Raw genomic sequence first — 22,187 nt, 5'->3', positions numbered from 1 at the left:
GCCTCACTCACGCCCTCCTCTCCCTCCTCCCCCCCAGGTGTACCAGGTGGCCTACGTGATCGTCAAGAGCGCCGTGTCCCCGCGCCCCGGCAACTGGGTCCTGGAGCGCTCTCTGGACGGGCGCCGCTTCGAGCCGTGGCAGTACTACGCCCTCTCCGACGCCGATTGCCTGGCGGCCTACGGCGTGCAGGCCACCCGCGGTCGGCCCTCCTACGCCACCGACACGCAGGTCATCTGCACCTCCTACTTCTCCAGGCTGAACCCCCTCGAGGGCGGCGAGGTGAGGCGGGCCGGAGGTTGTCCCCTTTTCTTGGTCTTTGTTTGTTATTGGTGTTGTTATTATTCTTGTTATGATTATGTTTTTTACATCTCTTTCTTCTTATTATTCTTTCTATTTTATTTTCCTTTTCTTCTTCTTCTTTTTCTTCTTCTTCTTCTTCTTCTTCTTCTTCTTCTTCCTCCTCCTCCTCCTCCTCCTCCTTCTCCTCTGTCCTCTTCTTCTTCCTCCTTCTCCTTCTCCTTCTCCTTCTCCTTCCTTCTCCTTCTCCTTCTCCTTCTCCTTCTCCTCCTCCTACTCCTCCTCCTCCTCCTCCTCCTCCTCCTCCTCCTCTTCCTTCTTCTTCTTCTTCTTCTTCTTCTTCTTCTTCTCCTCCTCCTCCTCCTCCTCCTCCTCCCTCCTCCTTCTCCTCCTCCTTCTCCTCCTCTTCTCCTCCTCCTCCTCCTCCTCCTCCTCCTCCTCCTCCTCCTCTTCCTCCTCCTCCTCCTCCTCCGTCGAGTCCCGCTCGGAGCCCCTTGACTCCTCCTCCTCCTTGCCTCCGCAGGTCCACACGTCCCTCGTGAACGGCCGCCCGGGATCCGCCGGCCCCTCGGAGGCCCTCAGGCAGTTCACGGAGGCTCGCTACGTCCGCCTGCGCCTCCAGAAGATCCGGACGCTCCACGGCGACCTCCAGGGGCGCTCCTCGCAGTCCGACGCCTCCGTCACCAAGTGAGTGGCCAGCAGGCGCCCTCCCCGCGCCGCCCGCAGGCAGAACGTGGGCGGCGCAGGGGGGCGGCGTCCTCTGGGTCGCGGGTGCTTTCGCTCTCTCTTCGGCCAGATGCTTGAGAGGTTTCCTGTCGTTGCCAGAGAGTCTTTGCCGTTTCATTTTATGGCTTATATTCTTTTGTTTTATAAGGAATTTATGTGTAGAATACAATCGCTGTCGCCTCGTCTCTGGATCAGCGATTTAGTAACATTTCTCTCGCCATTTTTCTGGTCCTACATCTTACACTTAATCCATCATAGCTGTTTCACCTCTTCTTTATCCAAAGAAACCGATTTTATTATTATTATTATTATTATTTTTTTTTTTACTTCATACACCTTAGACCCATCATCCTTCCCTCTTCACTTGACCACTGCCCAAAAGAAGACATTTTCCTCTTCCTCCATCATCCGCTTTCAACTCCCTCCCAATCACGCCCACTCTCTGCTGCTGTTCCACCTGTTCTTTATAAAAAAAAAAAAAAAAAAAAAAAAAAAAAAAGTCCATACACCTTAGCCCCAAATCATCCCTTCCCTTTTCACTTGACCACTAAATAAAAAATACATTTTCCCCTTCCTCCATCATCCACTTTCAACCCCCTCCCAACCACGCCCGCCCACCCTCTGCTGTTGTTCCACCTGTTCTTTATCAAAAAAAAAAAAAAAAAAAAAAAAAAAAAAAAAAAAAAAAGTCCATACACCTTAGTCCCAAATACTCCCTTCCCTTTTACCATCACTTTGACCATTACCCAAAATAAGACATTTTCCTCTTCCTCCATCATCCACTTTCAACTCCCTTCCAACCACGCCCACTCTCTGCTGCTGTTCCACCTGTTCTTTATCAAAAAAAAAAAGTCCATACACCTTATCCCCAAATCCTCCCTTCCATTTTACCATCACTTGACCACTAAATAAAAGACATTTTCCTCTTCCTCCATCATCCACTTTCAACTCCCTCCCAACCACGCCCACACTCTGCTGTTGTTCCACCTGTTCTTTATTAAAAAAAAAAAAAAAAAAAAAAAAAAAAAAGTACATACACCTTAATCCCAAAATCATCCTTCCCTTTTCACTTGACCACTAAATAAAATACATTTTCCCCTTCCTCCATCATCCACTTTCAACCCCCTCCCAACCACGCCCACCCTCTGCTGTTGTTCCACCTGTTCTTTATCAAAAAAAAAAAAAAAAAAAAAGTCCAAACACCTTAGTCCCAAATCAATCCCTTCCTCTTCACTTGACCACTAAATAAAATACATTTTCCCCTTCCTCCACCATCCACTTTCAACTCCCTCCCAACCACGCCCACCCTCTGCTGTTGTTCGACCCCTTTTTTATCAAAATAAAAAAAGTCCATACACCTCAGCCCCAAACCCTCCCTTCTATTTTACCTTCACTTTGACCATTACCCAAAATACGTCATTTTCCTCTTCCTCCATCATCGCATTTCAACCCCCTCCCAACCACGCCCACCCTCTGCCGTTTTGCAGGCGCTATTTCTACTCCATCAAGGACATCAGCATCGGCGGGCGGTGCGTGTGCCACGGCCACGCCGACAACTGCGTTTCCGACGACGAGGACGGGCGGGTGAGTGCCGGGCGGGGTCGCGGGGTCGCTGACCTCTGACCTCGCTTCAGCTGCATTATTTCTTTGTTGATAAGATTGTTGTTGTTGATGTTGTTATTATAATTATTGTTATTATTATTATTATTATTATTATTATTATTATTATTATTATTATTATTATTATTATTATCATTATTATTATTGCTGTTGTCTTTGTTTCTTTCTATGTTGATATTCTTATCATTCTTGATTTTTTATTCCTTTATTTATCTCATTATCATTATTACCTACTTTTTGATGTATTTGCTTATCTGTTTTGTAGGTATGGATTGGTGTATATTATATTTTATTGCAACTGACTGAAATATGATCATGACTGCTGTTCCTTGGCGATGTTCAATTGAAATCACTAATTAACACAATTGAGTAAACAGACACACTAATGAAATTAAAGTCTCCATAAACCAACAATAAATAACAAATGAACAACAACAACAGAAAGACACACTAATGAAATTAAAGTCTCCATAAACCAACAATAAATAACAAATGAACAACAACAACAGAAACGTGAAACGGAGAGATAACAAGTTATAACTTACAAAAAAGAAGCTCCATTTCTTCCTCATCGATTCCCTTGGTGTCATAACCGCAACAATCCCAGGTTTACGAAGAGCTGCATTAACAACAGTCAAACAACCTCACCCGCGCAGTACAACAAACAAAGAGGGAGAGCAAGAGAAAGTTCTAGAAATACAACAGCAACAGCAGCAAAAATAACCCACATCATTATCAGCGAATATCACAACCATGTACACGAAAACTCGGAGCAACAGCACTTATTCCAAGTAACAACAGTCAATTTCCCAACAACAACATACTCAACCACAATAACAAAGACATTCCCCACAACAGCATTCGTAACAATAATTGCATTCCCAACAGTATCAAACCCAACAACAATCGCACCATTTTCACCAACAACAACACCATTATTCCCAATGCCACCACCACCAACAACTTCCCCAACAACAAGCTCTTCCACAACACTAACAACCCCTCCCCCTCCCCTCCCTCCCCCCCACCAGCTGTCGCGGTGCTCCTGCGTCCACAACACGTGCGGCGACAACTGCGACTCGTGCTGCCCGCTCTACAACCAGCAGCCGTGGCGCGCCGGCAACTTCAGCGACGGCGGCGTGTGCGAGAAGTGCCAGTGCCACGGCCACGCCCAGGCCTGCCGCTACGACGAGGAGGTCGCCCGGCAGAGGCTGTCGCTGAATATGAGGTCGGGGTGTGTGCGTGTGTGTGTGTGTGTGTGTGTGTGTGTGTGTGTGTGTGTGTGTGTGTGTGTGTGTGTGTGTGTGTGTGTGTGTGTGTGTGTATGTGTATGTGTGTATGTGTATGTGTATGTGTATGTGTATGTGTATGTGTATGTGTATGTGTATGTGTATGTGTATGTGTATGTGTATGTGTATGTGTATGTGTATGTGTGTGTGTGTGTGTGTTTGAGCGTGCAGATGTGTGTGTGTGTGTGTGTGTGTTTGTGTCTTTGTCTTTGTGCTGTGCATTCTAGATATATTTGTGTTTAATGATATTGATATAATAAACTAATAAACTCCCATAATTACTTTTTATGATAAAACATAGCTAAATCATAGTGGAATGGATAATATTCCGCATAGAAAATTAATTGTATGAAATAGAATATAATTAGGACTCATGATATTAAGTCGATTTGAGTAGAAGTTCACTGAATTATCCAAGATATAATAAGAAAGTGAACAGATAAATTTAACTGCATTGGTGTAAATGATATCATTAATGGAGTGAAAAAAGTAAATTGATTTGAATATAAATTCATAAAAAAATAAGAGAATTAATTTCCGCCCACTCTCACCGCCCACTCTCACCCCCCATTCTGAACGCCCACTCTGACCACCCACTCTGAACGCCCACTCTCACAGCCCACTCTCACCGCCCACTCTCATCACCCACTCTGAACGCCCACTCTCACCGCCCACTCTCACCACCCACTCTGAACGCCCACTCTGACCACCCACTCTCACCACCCACTCTCACCACCCACTCTCACCACCCACTCTGAAGGCCCATTCTCACCACCCACTCTGAACGCCCACTCTCACCGCCCACTCTGAACGCCCACTCTCACCGCCCACTCTCATCACCCACTCTGACCACCCACTCTCACCACCCACTCTCACCACCCACTCTCACCACCCACTCTGAAGGCCCATTCTCACCACCCACTCTGAACGCCCACTCTCACCGCCCACTCTGAACGCCCACTCTCACGGCCCACTTTCATCACCCACTCTCACCACCCACTCTGAAGGCCCATTCTCACCACCCACTCTGAACGCCCACTCTCACCACTCACTCTGAACGCCCACTCTCACCGCCCACTCTCACCACCCACTCTCACCACCCACTCTCACCGCCCACTCTGAACGCCCACTCTCACCACCCACTCTCACCACCCACTCTCACCACCCACTCTGAAGGCCCATTCTCACCGCCCACTTTCATCACCCACTCTCACCACCCACTCTCACCCACTCTGAACGCCCACTCTCACCACCCACTCTGACCACCCACTCTCACCGCCCACTCTGAACGCCCACTCTCACCGCCCACTCTGAACGCCCACTCTCACCACCCACTCTGAACGCCCACTCTCACCGCCCACTTTCATCACCCACTCTCACCACCCACTCTCACCGCCCACTCTCACCGCCCACTCTCACCGCCCACTCTCACCACCCACTCTCACCGCCCACTCTCACCACTCACTCTGAACGCCCACTCTCACCGCCCACTCTCACCACCCACTCTCACCACCCACTCTCACCGCCCACTCTGAACGCCCACTCTCACCACCCACTCTCACCACCCACTCTCACCGCCCACTCTGAACGCCCACTCTCACCGCCCACTCTGAACGCCCACTCTCACCACCCACTCTGAACGCCCACTCTCACCACCCACTCTCACCGCCCACTCTCACCACCCACTCTCACCGCCCACTCTCACCGCCCACTCTCACCGCCCACTCTCACCACCCACTCTCACCGCCCACTCTCACCACTCACTCTGAACGCCCACTCTCACCGCCCACTCTCACCACCCACTCTCACCACCCACTCTCACCCACTCTGAACGCCCACTCTCACCACCCACTCTGACCACCCACTCTCACCGCCCACTCTGAACGCCCACTCTCACCGCCCACTCTGAACGCCCACTCTCACCACCCACTCTGAACGCCCACTCTCACCGCCCACTTTCATCACCCACTCTCACCACCCACTCTCATCACCCACTCTTTCCCCAGGGGCGAGTACGAGGGCGGCGGCGTCTGCCTGGACTGCGAGCACAACACCGAGGGCGTGAACTGCGAGAGGTGTGAGGAGGGCTTCTACAGGCCGCAGGTGAGGGAAGGAGAAGGAGGACGAAGGAGGATGGAGGATAGAGGCTTTTAAAGAGGATGGGTTAGGATTTTTACATGAATTTGTGAGGGTCTAGAAGGCATATAAATAAATGTTCATAAATAGATGTTAATAAAGGGAAGGAGAAGGAGGACGAAGGAGGATGGAGTTCTGAGGCTTTTATTCTCGATAAAGAGGATGGGTTAGGATTTTTACACGAATTTGTGAGGGTCTAGAAGGCATAAATAAATGTTAATAAATAAATGTTAATAAAGGGAAGGAGAAGGCGGACGAAGGATGGAGGATAGAGGCTTTTATTCTCGATAAAGAGGATGGGTTAGGATTTTTACACGAATTTGTGAGGGTCTAGAAGGCATATAAATAAATGTTAATAGATAAATGTTAATAAAGGGAATGAGAAGGAGGACGAAGGAGGATAGAGGATAGAGGCTTTTATTCTCGATAAAGAGGATGGGTTAGGATTTTTACACGAATTTGTGAGGGTCTAGAAGGCATATAAATAAATGTTAATAGATAAATGTTAATAAGGGGAAGGAGAAGGAGGACGAAGGAGGATGGAGTGTTTTTTTTCTCGATAAAGAGGATGGGTTAGGATTTTTATTTGACCTTTTGAGGGTCTTGAAGGCATAAATAAATGTTAATAAAGGGAAGGAGAAGGAGGACGAAGGAGGTTGGAGTTCAGAGGATTTTATTCTCGATAAAGAGGGTGGGTTAGTATTTTTATTTGACTTTTTGAGGGTCTAGAAGGCATAAATAAATGTTAATGAATAAATGTTAATAAAGGGAAGGAGAAGGAGGACGAAGGAGGATGGAGTTCTGCTTTTATTCTCGATAAAGAGGATGGATTAGGATTTTTACACGAATTTGTGAGGGTCTAGAAGGCTTAAATACATGTTAATAAATAAGTGTTAATAAAGGGAAGGAGAAGGAGGACAAAGGAGGATGGAGTGAGTTTTTTTTTCTCGATAAAGAGGATGGGTTAGGATTTTTATTTGACCTTTTGAGGGTCTAGAAGGCATAAATAAATGTTAATAAATAAATGTTAATAAAGGGAAGGAGAAGGAGGACGAAGGAGAATGGAGTTTAGAGGCTTTTAAAGAGGATGGGTTAGGATTTTTACACGAATTTGTGAGGGTCCAGAAGGCATAAATAAATGTTAATAAATAGATGTTAATAAAGGGTGGAGTTTTGTGTTTGTATTCTAGTTGTAGGAAGGAGAAGTTTGAAATTTCAAGTGTATTGGGGTTTCTACAGGCCGCAGAAGGTGAGGCTTAAAGACGAGTGTGTCAAGAGTTATAGGCAGGAAATCATGAATGTTATGATTTTATTTTGCTTTCTGAAGATCTACGTATAAGTGATATTACTCCGGATTATATGCAAAGTAATATGAGGTGTTTACTCTATTGTTTCATGAAATGTGTGATTAATACTTTACGTTACAAAGAAGTTTTAATTGGGTTATTATTTGCAGCTGGATCATTCGAATTGTGAATAACCTTTGTTGGACATTATTTTACAGGAAAATGGATTTGGCTGATTTTTTTTTTTAGAGATTACGTAATGAACCACCCATCTTACATTTTGGTTTACATTTTAAAAATATTTGAATTCTAAACATATGACAGGAAAATCACCCAGGACAACATACGAAACACAACCCCAATTTACGCTACAGAACTTCACACACACAAAAAAAAACAAAACAAAACAAATGAATAAATAATAAACCTACAACCCAAACAGAACCATAACCTGAACTTCACACACACACACACACACACACACAAAAAACAAATGAATAAATAATAAACCTACAACCCAAACAGAACCATAACCTGAACATCACACACAAAAAAACAACAACAACAACAAAACAAATGAATAAATAAAAAAACTAAAACCCAAACAGAACCAAAACCTGAACTTCACACACACAAAAAAAAAAGAAAAAGAATAAATAATAACCCTACAACCCATACAGAACCATAACCTGAACCTCTCCCCCCCCCCCAGGGCGTGGCCGCGGACGCCCCCCGCCCCTGCCTCCCCTGCGACTGCTCCGGACCGGGCGCGACGGGGCGGTGCGTGCAGGACGACACCCAGTTCAACCTCGGACTCTTCCCCGGCGCCTGCGTCTGCAAGGAGGGCTTCGCGGTGAGTCTGGAGGAGGAGGAGGAGGAGGAGGTGGTAGGAGGTGCGAGGTGGAGGTAGATGGAGGCGTAGGTAAGTAGGTAGGTAAGTAGGTAGGTAAGTAGGTAGGTAAGTAGGGAGAAGGAGGAGGAGGAGAAGGAGAAGAAGGAGAAGAAGGAGGAGGATGAGGAGGAGAAAGAGGGAGAAGGAGGAGGAGGAGGATAATAAGAAGGAGAAGGAGGAGAAGGGGGAGGAGCATGGGGTGGATGGAGGAGGGGGTGGATCAAAGGTTGGTGGATAAGGAGGAGGAGGAGGGAAAAAGGATGTGGATGAGGAGGATGAGGATGAGGGAGGTAGTGGAGGAACAGGGGAAACTGGGAGGACGGAAAGAGAAATAAAGGAAATGGTAGGTTAAGAGGGAAGAGAAAAAGGGTAAGACGGAGAGAGAAATGAAAGAAAGGAAGGATTCTAGAGCCAGGAGAAAGAAGAGGAAAGAAGAGGGAGAGGGAATGGAAAGGGAGCAAAGGAGGAAGGAAGAGCGAGGACGTAAATAGTAGGAAAGGCAACAAAGGAATAGGGGAGATGGAAAGGAGAAAGGAGAAGGAGGAGAGAGAGGAGGGAAATGGGAGAGATAAAGAAGGAGGATTGAGCAAGCATTAGGCTGTGGCAGGAAGGAGGAGTAAGGTAGGAGACAGAAGAGGAGGGACGAGGATAGAAGAGAAAAGGAAGAACGAAAGAGGAAGGGGAAAGAAAAAAGGCAAAAGATCTTGCAGGAAAAAGAAAAGGAAGGAAGGAAGGAAGATGGGAAAAGGAAAGAGAAAAAACGAGAGAAGAGGCGATAGAAGGGAGAGATGGCCCATGGAACGGGGCGGGAAATGAGTTTGTTTTTTGGATAGTGGAGGATTGAGAAATATAATTTTTATAGAGGTTATTTGTCGTGTATTTGTTAGTTGTCATTAGGCTGTAATACATCACATAGTAATTGAATCAATTAATTGCCGCATTTCTTAAGTTTGTTATTTAATATGTGGTAATTATAGGTAAATCATCAATAGTCTATTCTTTGGAATTCATCATACAGTGATTTAGTGTGTTATCACTATGATAATTGGATTTAAATCACGATGAGAATTGGATTTAGATGAAATTTTCTTTCTAATCGGCCGACAGTAGATTTTTATCGTAGTTACCCTTAAAATAGTAGACGATCATCGTTTTCTCTGTAATGATAGTTTTCTCTGATCTCAATTTTTAGGGGAAACTTGTTTATTTAAGCAGATTATAAGAAGGTCGATCCATGCAGTTATTTTGATGGTTTCCATTTCCATTTTTTTATTTACAAAATAAAATAATCATCGCCTCACCCCAGTCTCTGTATAATTACTAAAAAAAAACCTCTCTCACTAACAGGGACCTCGCTGTGACCACTGTGCCAAGGGTTATCGACGCTACCCTGCCTGTGAACCCTGCCCGTGCGACAGGGCGGGCTCCGTCAACGAGGAGTGTGACGGCGAATGCATCTGTAAGGTGAGTCGTCCGCAGTCACGCTTAGGCCGCCGATGCTGGTGGATTGGTTGAAGGATGGGCTTGTTCCGTTAGGATTGATTGATTGAAGGATTGGGCAGTTCTGCAAAGATGTCGGAGCATGTCGATCGACCAGAGGTAATCCGTTGATAATAGGAGTTGTGGAAGCAGATATGGTGAGTCAATTGTGACTTTGATATATTAGCGTTGTTTATAGATAGAAGGGTCCAAAGTATTTAATCGCAAATAAATAAATAAATAATTAAACCAACTTGACTCACCTGCCTACCCTGTTCTTCCTTGGGAAGATTCCTTTCTTTTTGTTCCTGTTATTGTTGTTAATAACGTTATAATAATGATAGTGGAAGAGATAATAACCCATTCAGCAGGTGAGACTGATGGACCTACTAAATGGCTACCTGGTGACTAATGATTTGTGAAGCCATCTATATGTAAAAAGGAAAGAGAGAGAGAGAGAGAGAGAGAGAGAGAGAGAGAGAGAGAGAGAGAGAGAGAGAGAGAGAAAGAGAAAGAGAAAGAGAAAGAGAAAGAGAAAGAGAAAGAGAAAGAGAAAGAGAAAGAGAAAGAGAAAGAGAGAGAGAGAGAGAGAGAGAGAGAGAGAGAGAGAGAGAGAGAGAGAGAGAGAGAGATGTAGATATAGAGAGAGGGTTGCATCTCAGGTCGCGTTTCATAGCAATTGACAGGGAAGTAAGTAGTGATCAGATTTCGTTCTCTTCATCTGTCTTTGATTTCAACTTATTTTTGTTATATTTGTTTATAAATTATCTAGGTTACTATAGCTTACATACGAAGTGTTTGTAGCTTGTATTTTCAATGTTTCGTTTGATTATTGTTGTCATTACCATTTTGGTCTGTCAGAGGGACAGGCAAATATGTATGAATATATAAATATAGATTGACGATTGATAATTAGATTGATAGATGCGCAGATGAATATAGATACAGAGATAAAGATAGGGACAGAATTCGACATAGCTATAGAAATAGACAATGAAGATAGGGATAGAAATAGACATAGAGATAGAAACAGACAATGAAGATAGGGATAGAAACAGACATAGAGATAGAAATAGACAATGAAGATAGGGATAGAAATAGACATAGAGATAGAAACAGACAATGAAGATAGGGATAGAAATAGACATAGAGATAGAAATAGACAATGAAGATAGGGATAGAAATAGACATAGAGATAGAAACAGACAATGAAGATAGGGATAGAAATAGACATAGAGATAGAAATAGACAATGAAGATAGGGATAGAAATAGACATAGAGATAGAAATAGACAATGAAGATAGGGATAGAAATAGACATAGAGATAGAAATAGACATAGAGATAGAAATAGACAAACATCTCAGTTGTCACCCAATAACAACACTTCTTCTCCCCGCAGCCGAACGTGCGAGGTCCACGCTGCGACACCTGCGCGCCCGGACACTTCCACCTGGACGCCCACAACCCCGTCGGCTGCACGCCCTGCTACTGCAACGGGGTCACCAACGCTTGCGGGGCGGCGGCGCTGGCGGTCTACACGGTGGGTAGGAGATAAAGCGAAGGAGGAGGAGGTGGAATTGAAGGAGAAGGAGAGAAGGAGTGAAGGAGAAGGGGGAAGGAGAAGGAGAAGGAAAAAAAGTGAATGAGAAAGAGAAGGAGAAGGAGAGGTTGAGGAATGAGGGGGAAGAGAAAAAGGAGAATTAGAAGAAAGAAAGAAATAAAAAAACGAATATACCCCCCCCCCCCCAAAAAAAAAAAAAAAGAAATCGCTATGTTGCTTTAACTGTGTTACGTAGAAGCCATAGATTATTTATGTGTCTCTTTTTTCTTTTACATGGGTTGGAGATACTGCAATTTGAAATCTTATGTATATAATTTAGTGAGTTATTTGCAGGTGGTGCAGCACGAAATGAGATATGAAAATCTTAAATTCTTAATAAACAAAAGCGACAGAAATTCTAAAAGCTTTAACCAAAGAAATCTTAGCAAAGAACACTTCCCTATATATGTTATAAGTGAACAGGAGCTGAGAAAGAAGGAAAAAAAACGAACATACAAACAAGAAAGACAGAAATTCTTAAAGTAATAACAAGAGATTAATAAGAATAATAACAGAAAATGCTAAGCCCCCCTCCCTTCCCCAGGTTGTAATGAAAATGAATTGATAAGAATAATAAATACAGAAAATAATGAACTTTCCCTCCCTTCCCCCAGGTTGTAATGATAAAATAATAATAACTACAGGAAATGCTAAGCCCCCCTCCCTTCCCCCAGGTTGTAATGAAAATAAATTAAAAAGAATAACTACAGAAAATACAGGAAATGCTAACCCCCCCCTCCCCCTCCCTTCTCCAGGTTGTAATAATAAAATAATAAGAATAATAACAACAGAAAATGCTAAACCCTCCCTCCCTTCCCCCAGGTTGCAATGAAAATAAATTGATAAGAATAATAACAGAAAATGCTAAGCCCCCCCCCCTCCTCCCTTCCCCAGGTTGCAATGAAAATAAAATAAATTAAGAATAATGACAACAGAAAATACAGGAAATGCTAACCCCCCTCCCCCTCCCTTCTCCAGGCTGTAATAATAAAATAATAAGAATAATAACTACAGAAAATGCTAACCCCCCTCCCCCTCCCTTCTCCAGGCTGTAATAATAAAATAATAAGAATAATAACTACAGAAAATGCTAACCCCCCCCTCCCCTCCCCCCGGTTGTAATAATAAAATAATATGAATATTAACAACAGAAAATGCTAAGCCCCCTCCCTTCACCAGCTTGTAATAATTAATTAAAATAATAATAACAACAGAAAATACTAACCCCCCCCCTCTCTCCCTTCCCCAGGTGGTGGAGCACGAGAACTGGAGCGTGGCGGACCTCTCCCTCAAGCGCGTGGTGGCGGCGGCGCGCGAGGGAACCGACGTCCACATCGCCCACGACGACATGGGCTTCTTCGAGGCCTACTACTGGCTCGCCCCTCAGGAGTACCTGGGCAGGAGGTGGGTTTGGGGGCGTGGGCGGAAGGTGGGGTTGGGGCGTGGGATGTGGTGGGGGTGGGTTGTGGTGGGGGTGGAGGTGGGCAGGGGGGTGGGTTGTGGTGGGGGATGTGGTGGGGGATGTGGTTGGCTTGGAGGTGGGTTGGGGCGTGGGCGGAGGTGGGTTGTGGGGTGTGTGGTGAGTTTGGAGGTGGGTCTCTGGCGTAGCCTGAGGTGGGCAGGGGGTGGATTGTGGTGGAGGATGTGGTGGGCTTGGAGGAGGGTCTCTGGTGTGTTGTTGGAGACAGGAGAGAAGAGGGAGTTGAAAGATAAGAGATGAGAGAGAAGAAGGGCCAGTAATGAAATGAGCGAAAAGAGATGAAAGGAGAGTGATGAACGATGAGAAACGAAAGACATGAGAGATGACAGAAAAGGACAAAGCGACAGAGTGATGAACGACGAGAGACGAAAGAGAATAAAGACAGAAAAGGATAAAATGACACTAACTCTACCCCCCCCCTCCCCCAGGATGACCTCCTACGGGCAGACGCTGACGGTGAAGGTGTCTTGGGTCCGGCTTCGAGGAGACACGTCAGGAAGGCCCACGCGATGTCCTGACGTCATCATCGAGGTGCGTCTTTGAAGGTGTTTTTTTTTGTAGATTCTATGTTTATTTATTTGATTCATTTCTTTGTTTGTTTATTTATTGAAAAGGTGCATCGTTTGGAAGGATATTTTGTTATCTTTGTTTGCAATCGTACCTTTGTTTATTTATTTTATTCATTTCTTTGTTTGTTTATTTATTGAAAATGTGTATCGTTTGGAAGGATATTTTTTGTTATCTTTGTTTGCAATCGTACGTATATTAACATCTCTATTTATGTTGCATTCATAAACTTTGTAGAACGGTATTAATAAGGATGAATATCATCACAATACAATACGTCTGTTGTATCGTGAAGATATTCATTCTCATTCATACCTTTCTGCATTTGTCAACATGAATACAGTTCATTCATAAACTAATTATCATTCCGTCGTAGAATGCATTCGTTATCACCATTCCCTTTCATATTATGCATTAACAAACAGTTCTTATCATTCTGACTTGCTTATTAATATATGGATCACCACCCCGACGTATTTCGCACTTACCCCTTGTCGTCTTGGCAACGTTTCCTGCATTCACACGCCCTTATCCCCCCGCCCGTGTCCCCAGGGCGCCGGCTACCGCATAGCCTACGGGGACAACTCGCACCGAGGTCGGAAAGCCACGCTGGAGATCCCCTTCTACGAGCACGACTGGTTCCACTTCCCGAAGGTGAGGCGCTCTTTGTATTTTATCTTTCTGTTTCGTGTTGTCTCTGTTATCTGTAGTTTTGCGGTTTAGTTTATTATTATTATTTTATTATCTGTTTCGTGTTGTCTCTGTCGTGAAGTCCTGGTAGCTTTGCGGTTTAGTTTATTATTATTATTATCTTATTTTTTTTTACTGAAGTGGATGGGGATTTTCATTCCTGTCCTGTTGAATTTGTGGGTTAGTTCGTTCTCTATAAGAATTGAAATGGGAGCTGATTTTCATTCAAAATTTTTTGGATGTATAGAGCGTATCATAAGTTTATGACACTATATAATGGGTATTAGACGCAGCTCATTAACGAATAAGAAATACGAAGATGAGACATAAAAGCTATTAAAAATGAGAAATACATTTTTCTTCCATTCGCTATCTATTCCGTCGCTCATAACCTTACAAAACCACCATGTACTCCCCTGCTTATCAAATCCTCCCCCGTTTCAGGACATCACTGACATCACCTCGAAGACCCAGTCGACGTCCTACCGCGGGGAGGCCGTCACCAGGAGGCAGATGATGGAGATCCTGAGCTCGATGGAGAGCCTCATGATCCGAGCTCGATACCACACCGTGCAGGTCGAGGGCGTGTGAGTTGCGAAGAGTCTCAGAATTCAGGAACTTAGTCGAAAGGGTTTTCTATAAATAGATGAGGATAAATGGATAAATAAATGAGAGTAAGATTAAGATGTGCGAGGTATGATTCATCAGAGTGAAAGAGAGAAAACGCGAAGTGGTTTTGAACTTATAACTAAGAGTTCTTTTTTATCACGTTTATGGATCAGTAAAGGTATTTGCGGTGTTTGATCAAACGTTTCTGGCTTTAGAGACTATAACGTCGAAATTAATGTTGTGTGAATCCTTTTCAATAGACAAAAAAAAAAAAAAAAAAAAAATCGATTAAATAATAAAATTCATTTTGATGAGAAAAGGTTAAGAATCACTGCTCTAGATGGTTAGACAGTACAATTATACCAGTGTATAATAATTTCGAGATAACAATATGCATAATTAACTCTTCTCTCCCTTTCCCCCCCCTCCTCTCCCTTTCCCTCTCTCCCTCTCTCCCTCTCTCCTTCCCTCCTTCCCTTCTTCCCTCCTTCCCTCCTTCCTTCCTTCCTTCCCTCCCTCCCTCCCTCTCTCTCTCCCTCTCCTCCCTCCCTCCCTCCCTCCCTCCCTCCCTCCCTCCCTCCCTCTCTCCCTCCCTCCCTCCCTCCGTCCTTCTCTCCCTCTCTCCCTCCCTCCCTCCCTCCCTCCTTCTCTCCCTCTCTCCCTCTCTCCCTCTCTCCCTCTCTCCCTCTCTCCCTCTCTCCCTCCCTCCCTCCGTCCCTCTCTCCCTCTCTCCCTCTCTCCCTCCCTCCCCCCTCCTTCCCTCCCTCTCTCCCTCTCTCCCTCTCTCCCTCGCGCGACCAGCCTCCACGACGTGATCCTGGAGTACGGCAAGGAGGGCACGGCCACCCTGGTGACGGGCGCCGTCGAGAGGTGCAACTGTCCCCCGGGTGAGTTGGCCGCCGTCTTCTGACTCCAATTCCAAAAATCAAAATTACCCAATAGTGATTTTAAGCCCCCCCCCCAACCCTTATTCTCTCCCCAAAAGAAGTATATATATATGTGTAAACAAAAAGGAAATTCTCAAAGCCTCCCCCTAATAAAAGTAAAATAGATAGATGAAAATGACAGTAACAATAAAAATATAGAATGAACAAAGGAAATATGACAAGAAAAAAAATTAGAATAAAACCTCATATCCCCCTCAAAAGAAATCTTCCCCCCCCCCTTTTCCCTCTGACCCCGCCCTACCCCATTTACCCCTTACTCCCCCTTACTCCCCCTTACTCCCCCAGGGTACACGGGCCTCTCGTGCGAATCCTGCGAGCCAGGGTATCGGCGCGTCAACAACACCATCTTCGGCGGCGAGTGCAGGAGGTGCGAGTGCAACGGCCACGTCGACGCCTGCGACCCCTTCACGGGCGCCTGCGGGGTGAGTGGGGTGGTGGGGGGTGGGGGTGGGGGGTGGGGGGTGGTGGTGACTGTGATGGCGATTGTAATGTTGATGGTAAGGATAGTGATGATGATGTTGATGAGGAGGATAATGATGGTAATAAGGATAATAATATTGATAGGTGATTGTGATGGCGATAATAATGTTGATAGTGATAATAGTGATGATGATGTTGATGAGGAGGATGATAATGATGGTAATAAGGATAGGAATATTGATAGTAACGATAGTGGTGATGGTAATGATAATAATGATGATGATGATGATATTAATGATGATAAAGGTGATTATAACAGGAATGTTGTGTGTGAGGGTTGAGGGAAGAGAATGTAAAAATGATTGATGACTAGAGAGATAAGTGATGACGAGATAGATTAAAGATAAAACGATTCTCTACTCACCACTCACTCTACATTCCTTCCTCACCCGAGAAAAAACAAAAACAAAACAAACACCACCCATTCTAACCCCTCCCCTTCCCCTCCCCCCCTCCGCCCACCCCCAGGAGTGCCAGCACAACACCGTGGGCGTGCACTGCGAGCGCTGCAAGGCCGGCTACTTCGGCGACCCCGCCCTCGGCACCCCCGACGCGTGCCAGCCGTGCGCGTGCCCGCTGGCCCTCGGCGACAACCACTTCACCCCCCGCTGCGTGCCCGACCTCGACCTCGGCGGGTACAAGTGCCAGTGCCCCGCCGGCTACGAGGGCCCCCGATGCGAGACGTAGGGCGTGATGATAATGATGATGATAATAATTATTCAGTCCATTTATAATGAGATAAAGGCCAGAAGTAATAAAATCCCAAAAGTAGAAAAAATGGCAAAGTCTGTTTGTCTGTCGAATCATATGTTCATTTCGTGTCCTAGTTCACTGATTAGATGTTTGTGGTTTTGATGGGGATTCTAGTTTATTTGGATTATTGATATGTTTATTAATTGATTTGGTTGTTTATTCATAATTTATTAAATTTTTTGGTTGTTTATTCATTTATTAATTTATCTGGTTGTTTATTCATTATCTATTAATTTATCTGGCCTTTTATTTGCTAATTTGTTATGCATTTAATTGTTTGTTGATTTTGTCGTATACCTTGCTTGTTTGTCTAGTTAGTTAATGACTTATTCAATATCATTTTGCTATTACAGATGATGTTAATAGGAAAATAATGATATTACCTTAGTAATATTACCTTTGCCTTAGGGTTTATATTGACCGTTTGTTGACTATGATACGTTATACAGCACTTTGTTGATATTTTTGTCGAACAGCTTTTTCAAAGTAATGAACGCCTTCCTCCAACTCCTTCCCTCCCACCACACACTCATCATGAAACTTGCAACAGCGAGTAATAAAAGTTATGATGTGCATGTCATAACATAGACCACCCAAAAAAAATCATCTGATCTCTCTCCCTCCCTCCCCCCTCCTCCCCCCATGCCAAGCCCTTACCAATTAAATAATTCAAAAAAGCAATTTGACATCACAAGCAAAATCGGATTGAACAGCAACCTTCATTGCTCTCCCCCCTCTCTCTCTCTGTCTCTCTCTGTCTCTCTCTCTCTCTCTGTCTCTCTCTCTCTCTCTCTCTCTCTCTCTCTCTCTCTCTCTCTCTCTCTCTCTCTCTCTCTCTCTCTCTCTCTCTCTCTCTCTGTAAGTTACTTCATCCCTATGAGATGTAATTTCTCTTTCGTCTCAACAAACGTGTCAAAGTCAAAAAAGTCTCTCTCTCTCTTAATCAATCAATCTCTCTCTATTTACCTCTCTCAATCTACCTCTCTCTCTCTCTCTCTCTCCCTCCAGCTGCGCCGACGGCTACTTCGGCAACCCGCTGGTGCCCGGCAACTTCTGCCAGCCGTGCGAGTGCAATGGCAACCTTGACTTCCGCGAGACGAACAACTGCGACCGGCAGACGGGCGAGTGCCTCAAGTGCGTTGGCAACACTGCGGGCTGGCACTGCGAGCGCTGCAAGGAGAACCACTACGGGGATCCCAAGAGGTCGGTCGTGGGAGCTTGATGTTTTTTTTTTGTTTTGTTTTGTTTATCTTTTATTGTTTTGTTTATCTTTTATTGTTTTGTTTGTTTTCTTCTGTCATTTTCTGATCCCAAGAGGTCGGTCGTGGAGGCTTGAAGTTTTTTTTTTTTTTTTTATCTTTTTGTTTTGTTTGTTTTCTTCTGTCATTTTCTGATCCCTAGAGGTCGGTCGTGGAGGCTTGAAGTTTTTTTTTTTTTTTTTTATCTTTTTGTTTTGTTTGTTTTCTTTCTTCTGTCATTTTCTGATCCCGAGAGGTCGGTCTTTTCTTGTTTTTTCTTATTTTCGTTTTTTTCAATTTTATTTTTATTTTCTTCTTTTATTGTCATTTTCTGATCCGATGAGGTCGGTCTTTTTGTCTTGATGTTCTTCTTATTTTCGTTTTTTTTTTTACATTTTTATCTTTTTGTTTTGTTTGTTTTCTTCTGTCATTTTCTGATCCCAAGAGGTCGGTCGTGGAGGCTTGATGTTTTTTTTTTTGTTTTGTTTTGTTAATCTTTTATTGTTTTGTTTGTTTTCTGTCATTTTCTGATTCCAAGAGGTCGGTCTTGGAGGCTTGACGTTTTTCTTATTTTCGTTTTTTTTCAATTTTATCTTTTTGTTTTGTTTGTTTTCTTGTCATTTTCTGATCCCAAGAGGTCGGTCTTTTCGTCTTGATGTTTTTCTTATTTTCTTGTTTTTCTTCTTTTTCTTTTCTCTTTTCTTCCATCTTTTCCGATCCCAAGAGTTCAATCTTTTCGTCGTAATGTTTTTCTTATTTTCGTGTTTTTTTTCAATTTTCGTTTTCGTTTAATTTTCTCTTTCTATTTTTTTTTTAAATCTCAATAGGTCAGGCTGGGACATGCTTGCTGCTTCTAAAGATATTTCTTGTTATCATTATTGTTTTCTTGTGTCTTTCTCGTTTTTTTACTCTTTTTTTCTTCTTTATTTTCCCCTTTTATCTTTTCCTTTTCTTATTGGTTTTGTGATTTTTTTCTTGTTCTTGTTCCTTTTCTCTTCTTTCTTCTTCTTCTTCTCCTTCATCTTCTTTTTTATTTATTGTTGCATTTTCCTTTTGTACGATACATAATGTTATACATGTGTGCGATTTCTCACATTAGTCGTCATTGTCGTTATCATTATCATTATTATCATCTATTATCACTATCCTCGTCATTGCGATTATCGTTATCATTATTATAATCAATGTAATTAATTACCCTTATCGTAATCATTACCATTAATCATCCTTATTATCATTATCTTTGATTATCCTTATCATAATCATTATCATTAACCATCCTTATCATAATCAATATCGTTAATTATCCTTATCATAATCATTGTCATTGATTATCCTTATCATAATCAATATCGTTAATTATCCTTATCATAATCATTGTCATTGATTATCCTTATCATAATCATCATAATTATTCACCCTTATCATAATCATCATAATTAATTATCCTAATCATAATCATTGTCATTAATTATCCTTATCATAATCATCATAATCATTATCATAATCATTATCATTAACTATCCTTATCATAATCATTATCGTTGATTATCCTTATCATAATCATTATCCTCCTCATGACCCTTATCCCTCCGTGCCACAGGGGCCAGTGCATCAGGTGCGGGTGCCACCCCGAGGGCTCGGCGACGGGCCAGTGCCACCCCGAGAGCGGCCAGTGCCAGTGCAAGAGGCTCTACACGGGGCGCCAGTGTGACCGATGCATCGTGAGTGCCGGAAGATCTGCAGTTTAATAGTATCGGTGTTTTTATTATTGATATATCTATCTATCTATCTGTTTATCTGTCTGTCTATCTATCCAATTGTTTATTCATTCATTTATTTATGTATTTATTTATTTATTTATTTATTTATTTATTCATTCATTTATTTATTCTTTATTTAGGATTAGTTAATTTCTCTTTAATTCTTTTTATCTTTGGTTTGGGAGAGAAGTCTATTTTTTCTGTATCTCCTTTTTCTGTTTTGTTTAAAGTCTTTGTTTTTTTTTATTTAGTTTCTCTTTATTTGGTGATAGGAAAAATATGAAAGGAAATAAATAAATTACTGTTCTGTAAGAAAAAGGAATGATGTCATAAAACAAAGAATTCATAAACAGGTCTAATTTAGAAATAGAAAAATCAACACAACTTAGAACAAAACAAAAACAAACAAGCAAACAGAAAGTCATAAACAAATGTCCATTACTTAAGAAGAAAAAGAAGCAACAATAGAACAAAAATGACTCAACAACAAGCAAACAAACACACAAACGACCAAAAAAACACCAAAACAAAAACATAAAACGAAATCAAACAATTAAACAAGAAAATAAAAACACATAAAACCCCGAGAACTTTCCTTCCTCGCCTCATCTGCCCCTTCCCCCCCTCCCCCTCCCCCCAGAGCGGCCACGGGGGCGTGAACGAGGGCTGCCCCGCGTGCCAGTGCCACCCCGAGGGATCCTCGAGTGCCATCTGCGATCCCTTCACGGGCCAGTGCCCTTGTAATCCGGGTAAGCACGTGACTATTATTTTTTTATTTACTTTTTATGCGTTTGTTGAGGAATTTCGTTTCGTTGTTTTATTAGTTTCTTTTTTTTATCTTTTATTTAGATAATTATTAGGATTATTTAAAAATGAAAAGTGGCACTTTTTTGTCCCTTTTTGGTTTTGGTTTGTTGAAGATTTTTTTCGCCTACTTATTGTTTTGTTATTTAAGATAGTATGTTTAGTCTTGTTCTTTTGATCAGTTTATGTTTTGTTATTTTTGATTAGATTTACACTTTGTTATTTGAATTTGAATCAATCTAGATTCTGTTATTTAAATTTGATTTTTCTTAAATGTTGATATTACATTTTAAATTACATGTGATTCTATAAAATTAGATTTGAATTGAATTATATTTTACTTGGTTATCTTGTTCATTTTCTCTTTGTTGTTACTCCGACTGCCATGCAATCTGTTTCTTTCTGTGAAACAAAAACAGTAAAATAGTAATGATAATGATAATAGAAATAGTGTGTTGTCAGTTGTGAACGAAACTGCAGTGATGGCTAGTTGATATGGTAACCAAAAATCGTCTATTTTATTTTGAATTAAGATTGAATTAAGAATTAATGTTGCAATCAGTGTATTGTGATGGTTGGATTAATTTATTCCACTCAGTTTATTATGGTGTCCTGTCGCTGAACTGTATTCCAGTTAACATATGACATTTTACCCTTCAATATATTCCATATAGTAATATATTTTGGTATTCAAATCATTCTCATTAATTCTAGACAAGAGAATCCAATCGTCATTATATATTCCTAATCCCTATATGAAAATCGAAACATAATTATATTTTCCAAATCAGTATATGAGTCTAATCGTGTATATATATTCCAAATTTAAGATATACTATGATCCAATCGTTCTTATATCTTACAAATCAGTTTATGATAATAATCTAGCCATTCTTATATACTCATATAAATATTTTAGAATCCAATTGTCATTTTATATTCCAAAAAAAGTATGATCCAGACGCCCTTTATATTCTTAATCGCCCAAATATATTCCAAATCAGTATAAAAGTATCCAATCCTCCTTATATATTTCAACTTAGTATATGATAATAATCCAATCATCCTCATATACTCATAGCAATATATATTCAGTGTTTATATACTTACGTATCTTTTTATCAATATACCTAATTATTATTTCTATTATGATATCATTTTATTATTCATTATTATTGTATATTTTTTCATTTATTTTCATCATATATATTTTATTTTTAAATATACTTATTCATTATCATTATGTATTCGTGTATTTATTTACTAATATTATGTATACACATTATTTATTCACCAATATATATTCAACATATACATGCATTCATTAATTTATTTACTAATATTATGTATATAATTATTTATTCACCAATATATATTCAACATATACATGCATTCATTAATTTCTTTACTAATATTATGTATACACATTATTTATTCACCAATATATATTCAACATATACATGTTTATTTATCTATTTAATTCCCTGAAGGTGTGACTTATTCAACATATACATGTTTATTTATCTATT

At 41.9% G+C, this 22,187-nt stretch overlaps 1 protein-coding gene across 1 annotated transcript in view; it reads left to right on the top strand.

Moving 5' to 3' along the window:
* Nucleotides 1-22,187, top strand: part of LOC113828881 (laminin subunit alpha-1) — a 29,707-nt gene that overhangs the window by 7,193 nt on the left and 327 nt on the right. Inside the window, exons 2-19 of the mRNA XM_070133450.1 lie at nt 38-280; nt 822-985; nt 2,512-2,608; nt 3,676-3,872; nt 5,940-6,036; nt 8,068-8,208; nt 9,595-9,711; nt 11,127-11,267; nt 12,577-12,731; nt 13,236-13,338; nt 13,927-14,028; nt 14,509-14,651; nt 15,475-15,560; nt 15,906-16,042; nt 16,569-16,783; nt 17,862-18,056; nt 19,695-19,815; nt 20,495-20,603. Of these exons, the coding sequence (XP_069989551.1) occupies nt 38-280; nt 822-985; nt 2,512-2,608; nt 3,676-3,872; nt 5,940-6,036; nt 8,068-8,208; nt 9,595-9,711; nt 11,127-11,267; nt 12,577-12,731; nt 13,236-13,338; nt 13,927-14,028; nt 14,509-14,651; nt 15,475-15,560; nt 15,906-16,042; nt 16,569-16,783; nt 17,862-18,056; nt 19,695-19,815; nt 20,495-20,603 (2,563 nt within the window). The remainder of the gene's footprint in view (nt 1-37; nt 281-821; nt 986-2,511; nt 2,609-3,675; nt 3,873-5,939; nt 6,037-8,067; nt 8,209-9,594; nt 9,712-11,126; nt 11,268-12,576; nt 12,732-13,235; nt 13,339-13,926; nt 14,029-14,508; nt 14,652-15,474; nt 15,561-15,905; nt 16,043-16,568; nt 16,784-17,861; nt 18,057-19,694; nt 19,816-20,494; nt 20,604-22,187) is intronic.

This window comes from Penaeus vannamei, chromosome 18 (genome assembly GCF_042767895.1).
Source record: "Penaeus vannamei isolate JL-2024 chromosome 18, ASM4276789v1, whole genome shotgun sequence".
Lineage (NCBI taxonomy): Eukaryota > Metazoa > Arthropoda > Malacostraca > Decapoda > Penaeidae > Penaeus > Penaeus vannamei.
The sequence above is the reverse complement of the archived record's forward strand: the minus strand, read 5'-3'. Positions and strand labels throughout refer to the sequence as shown.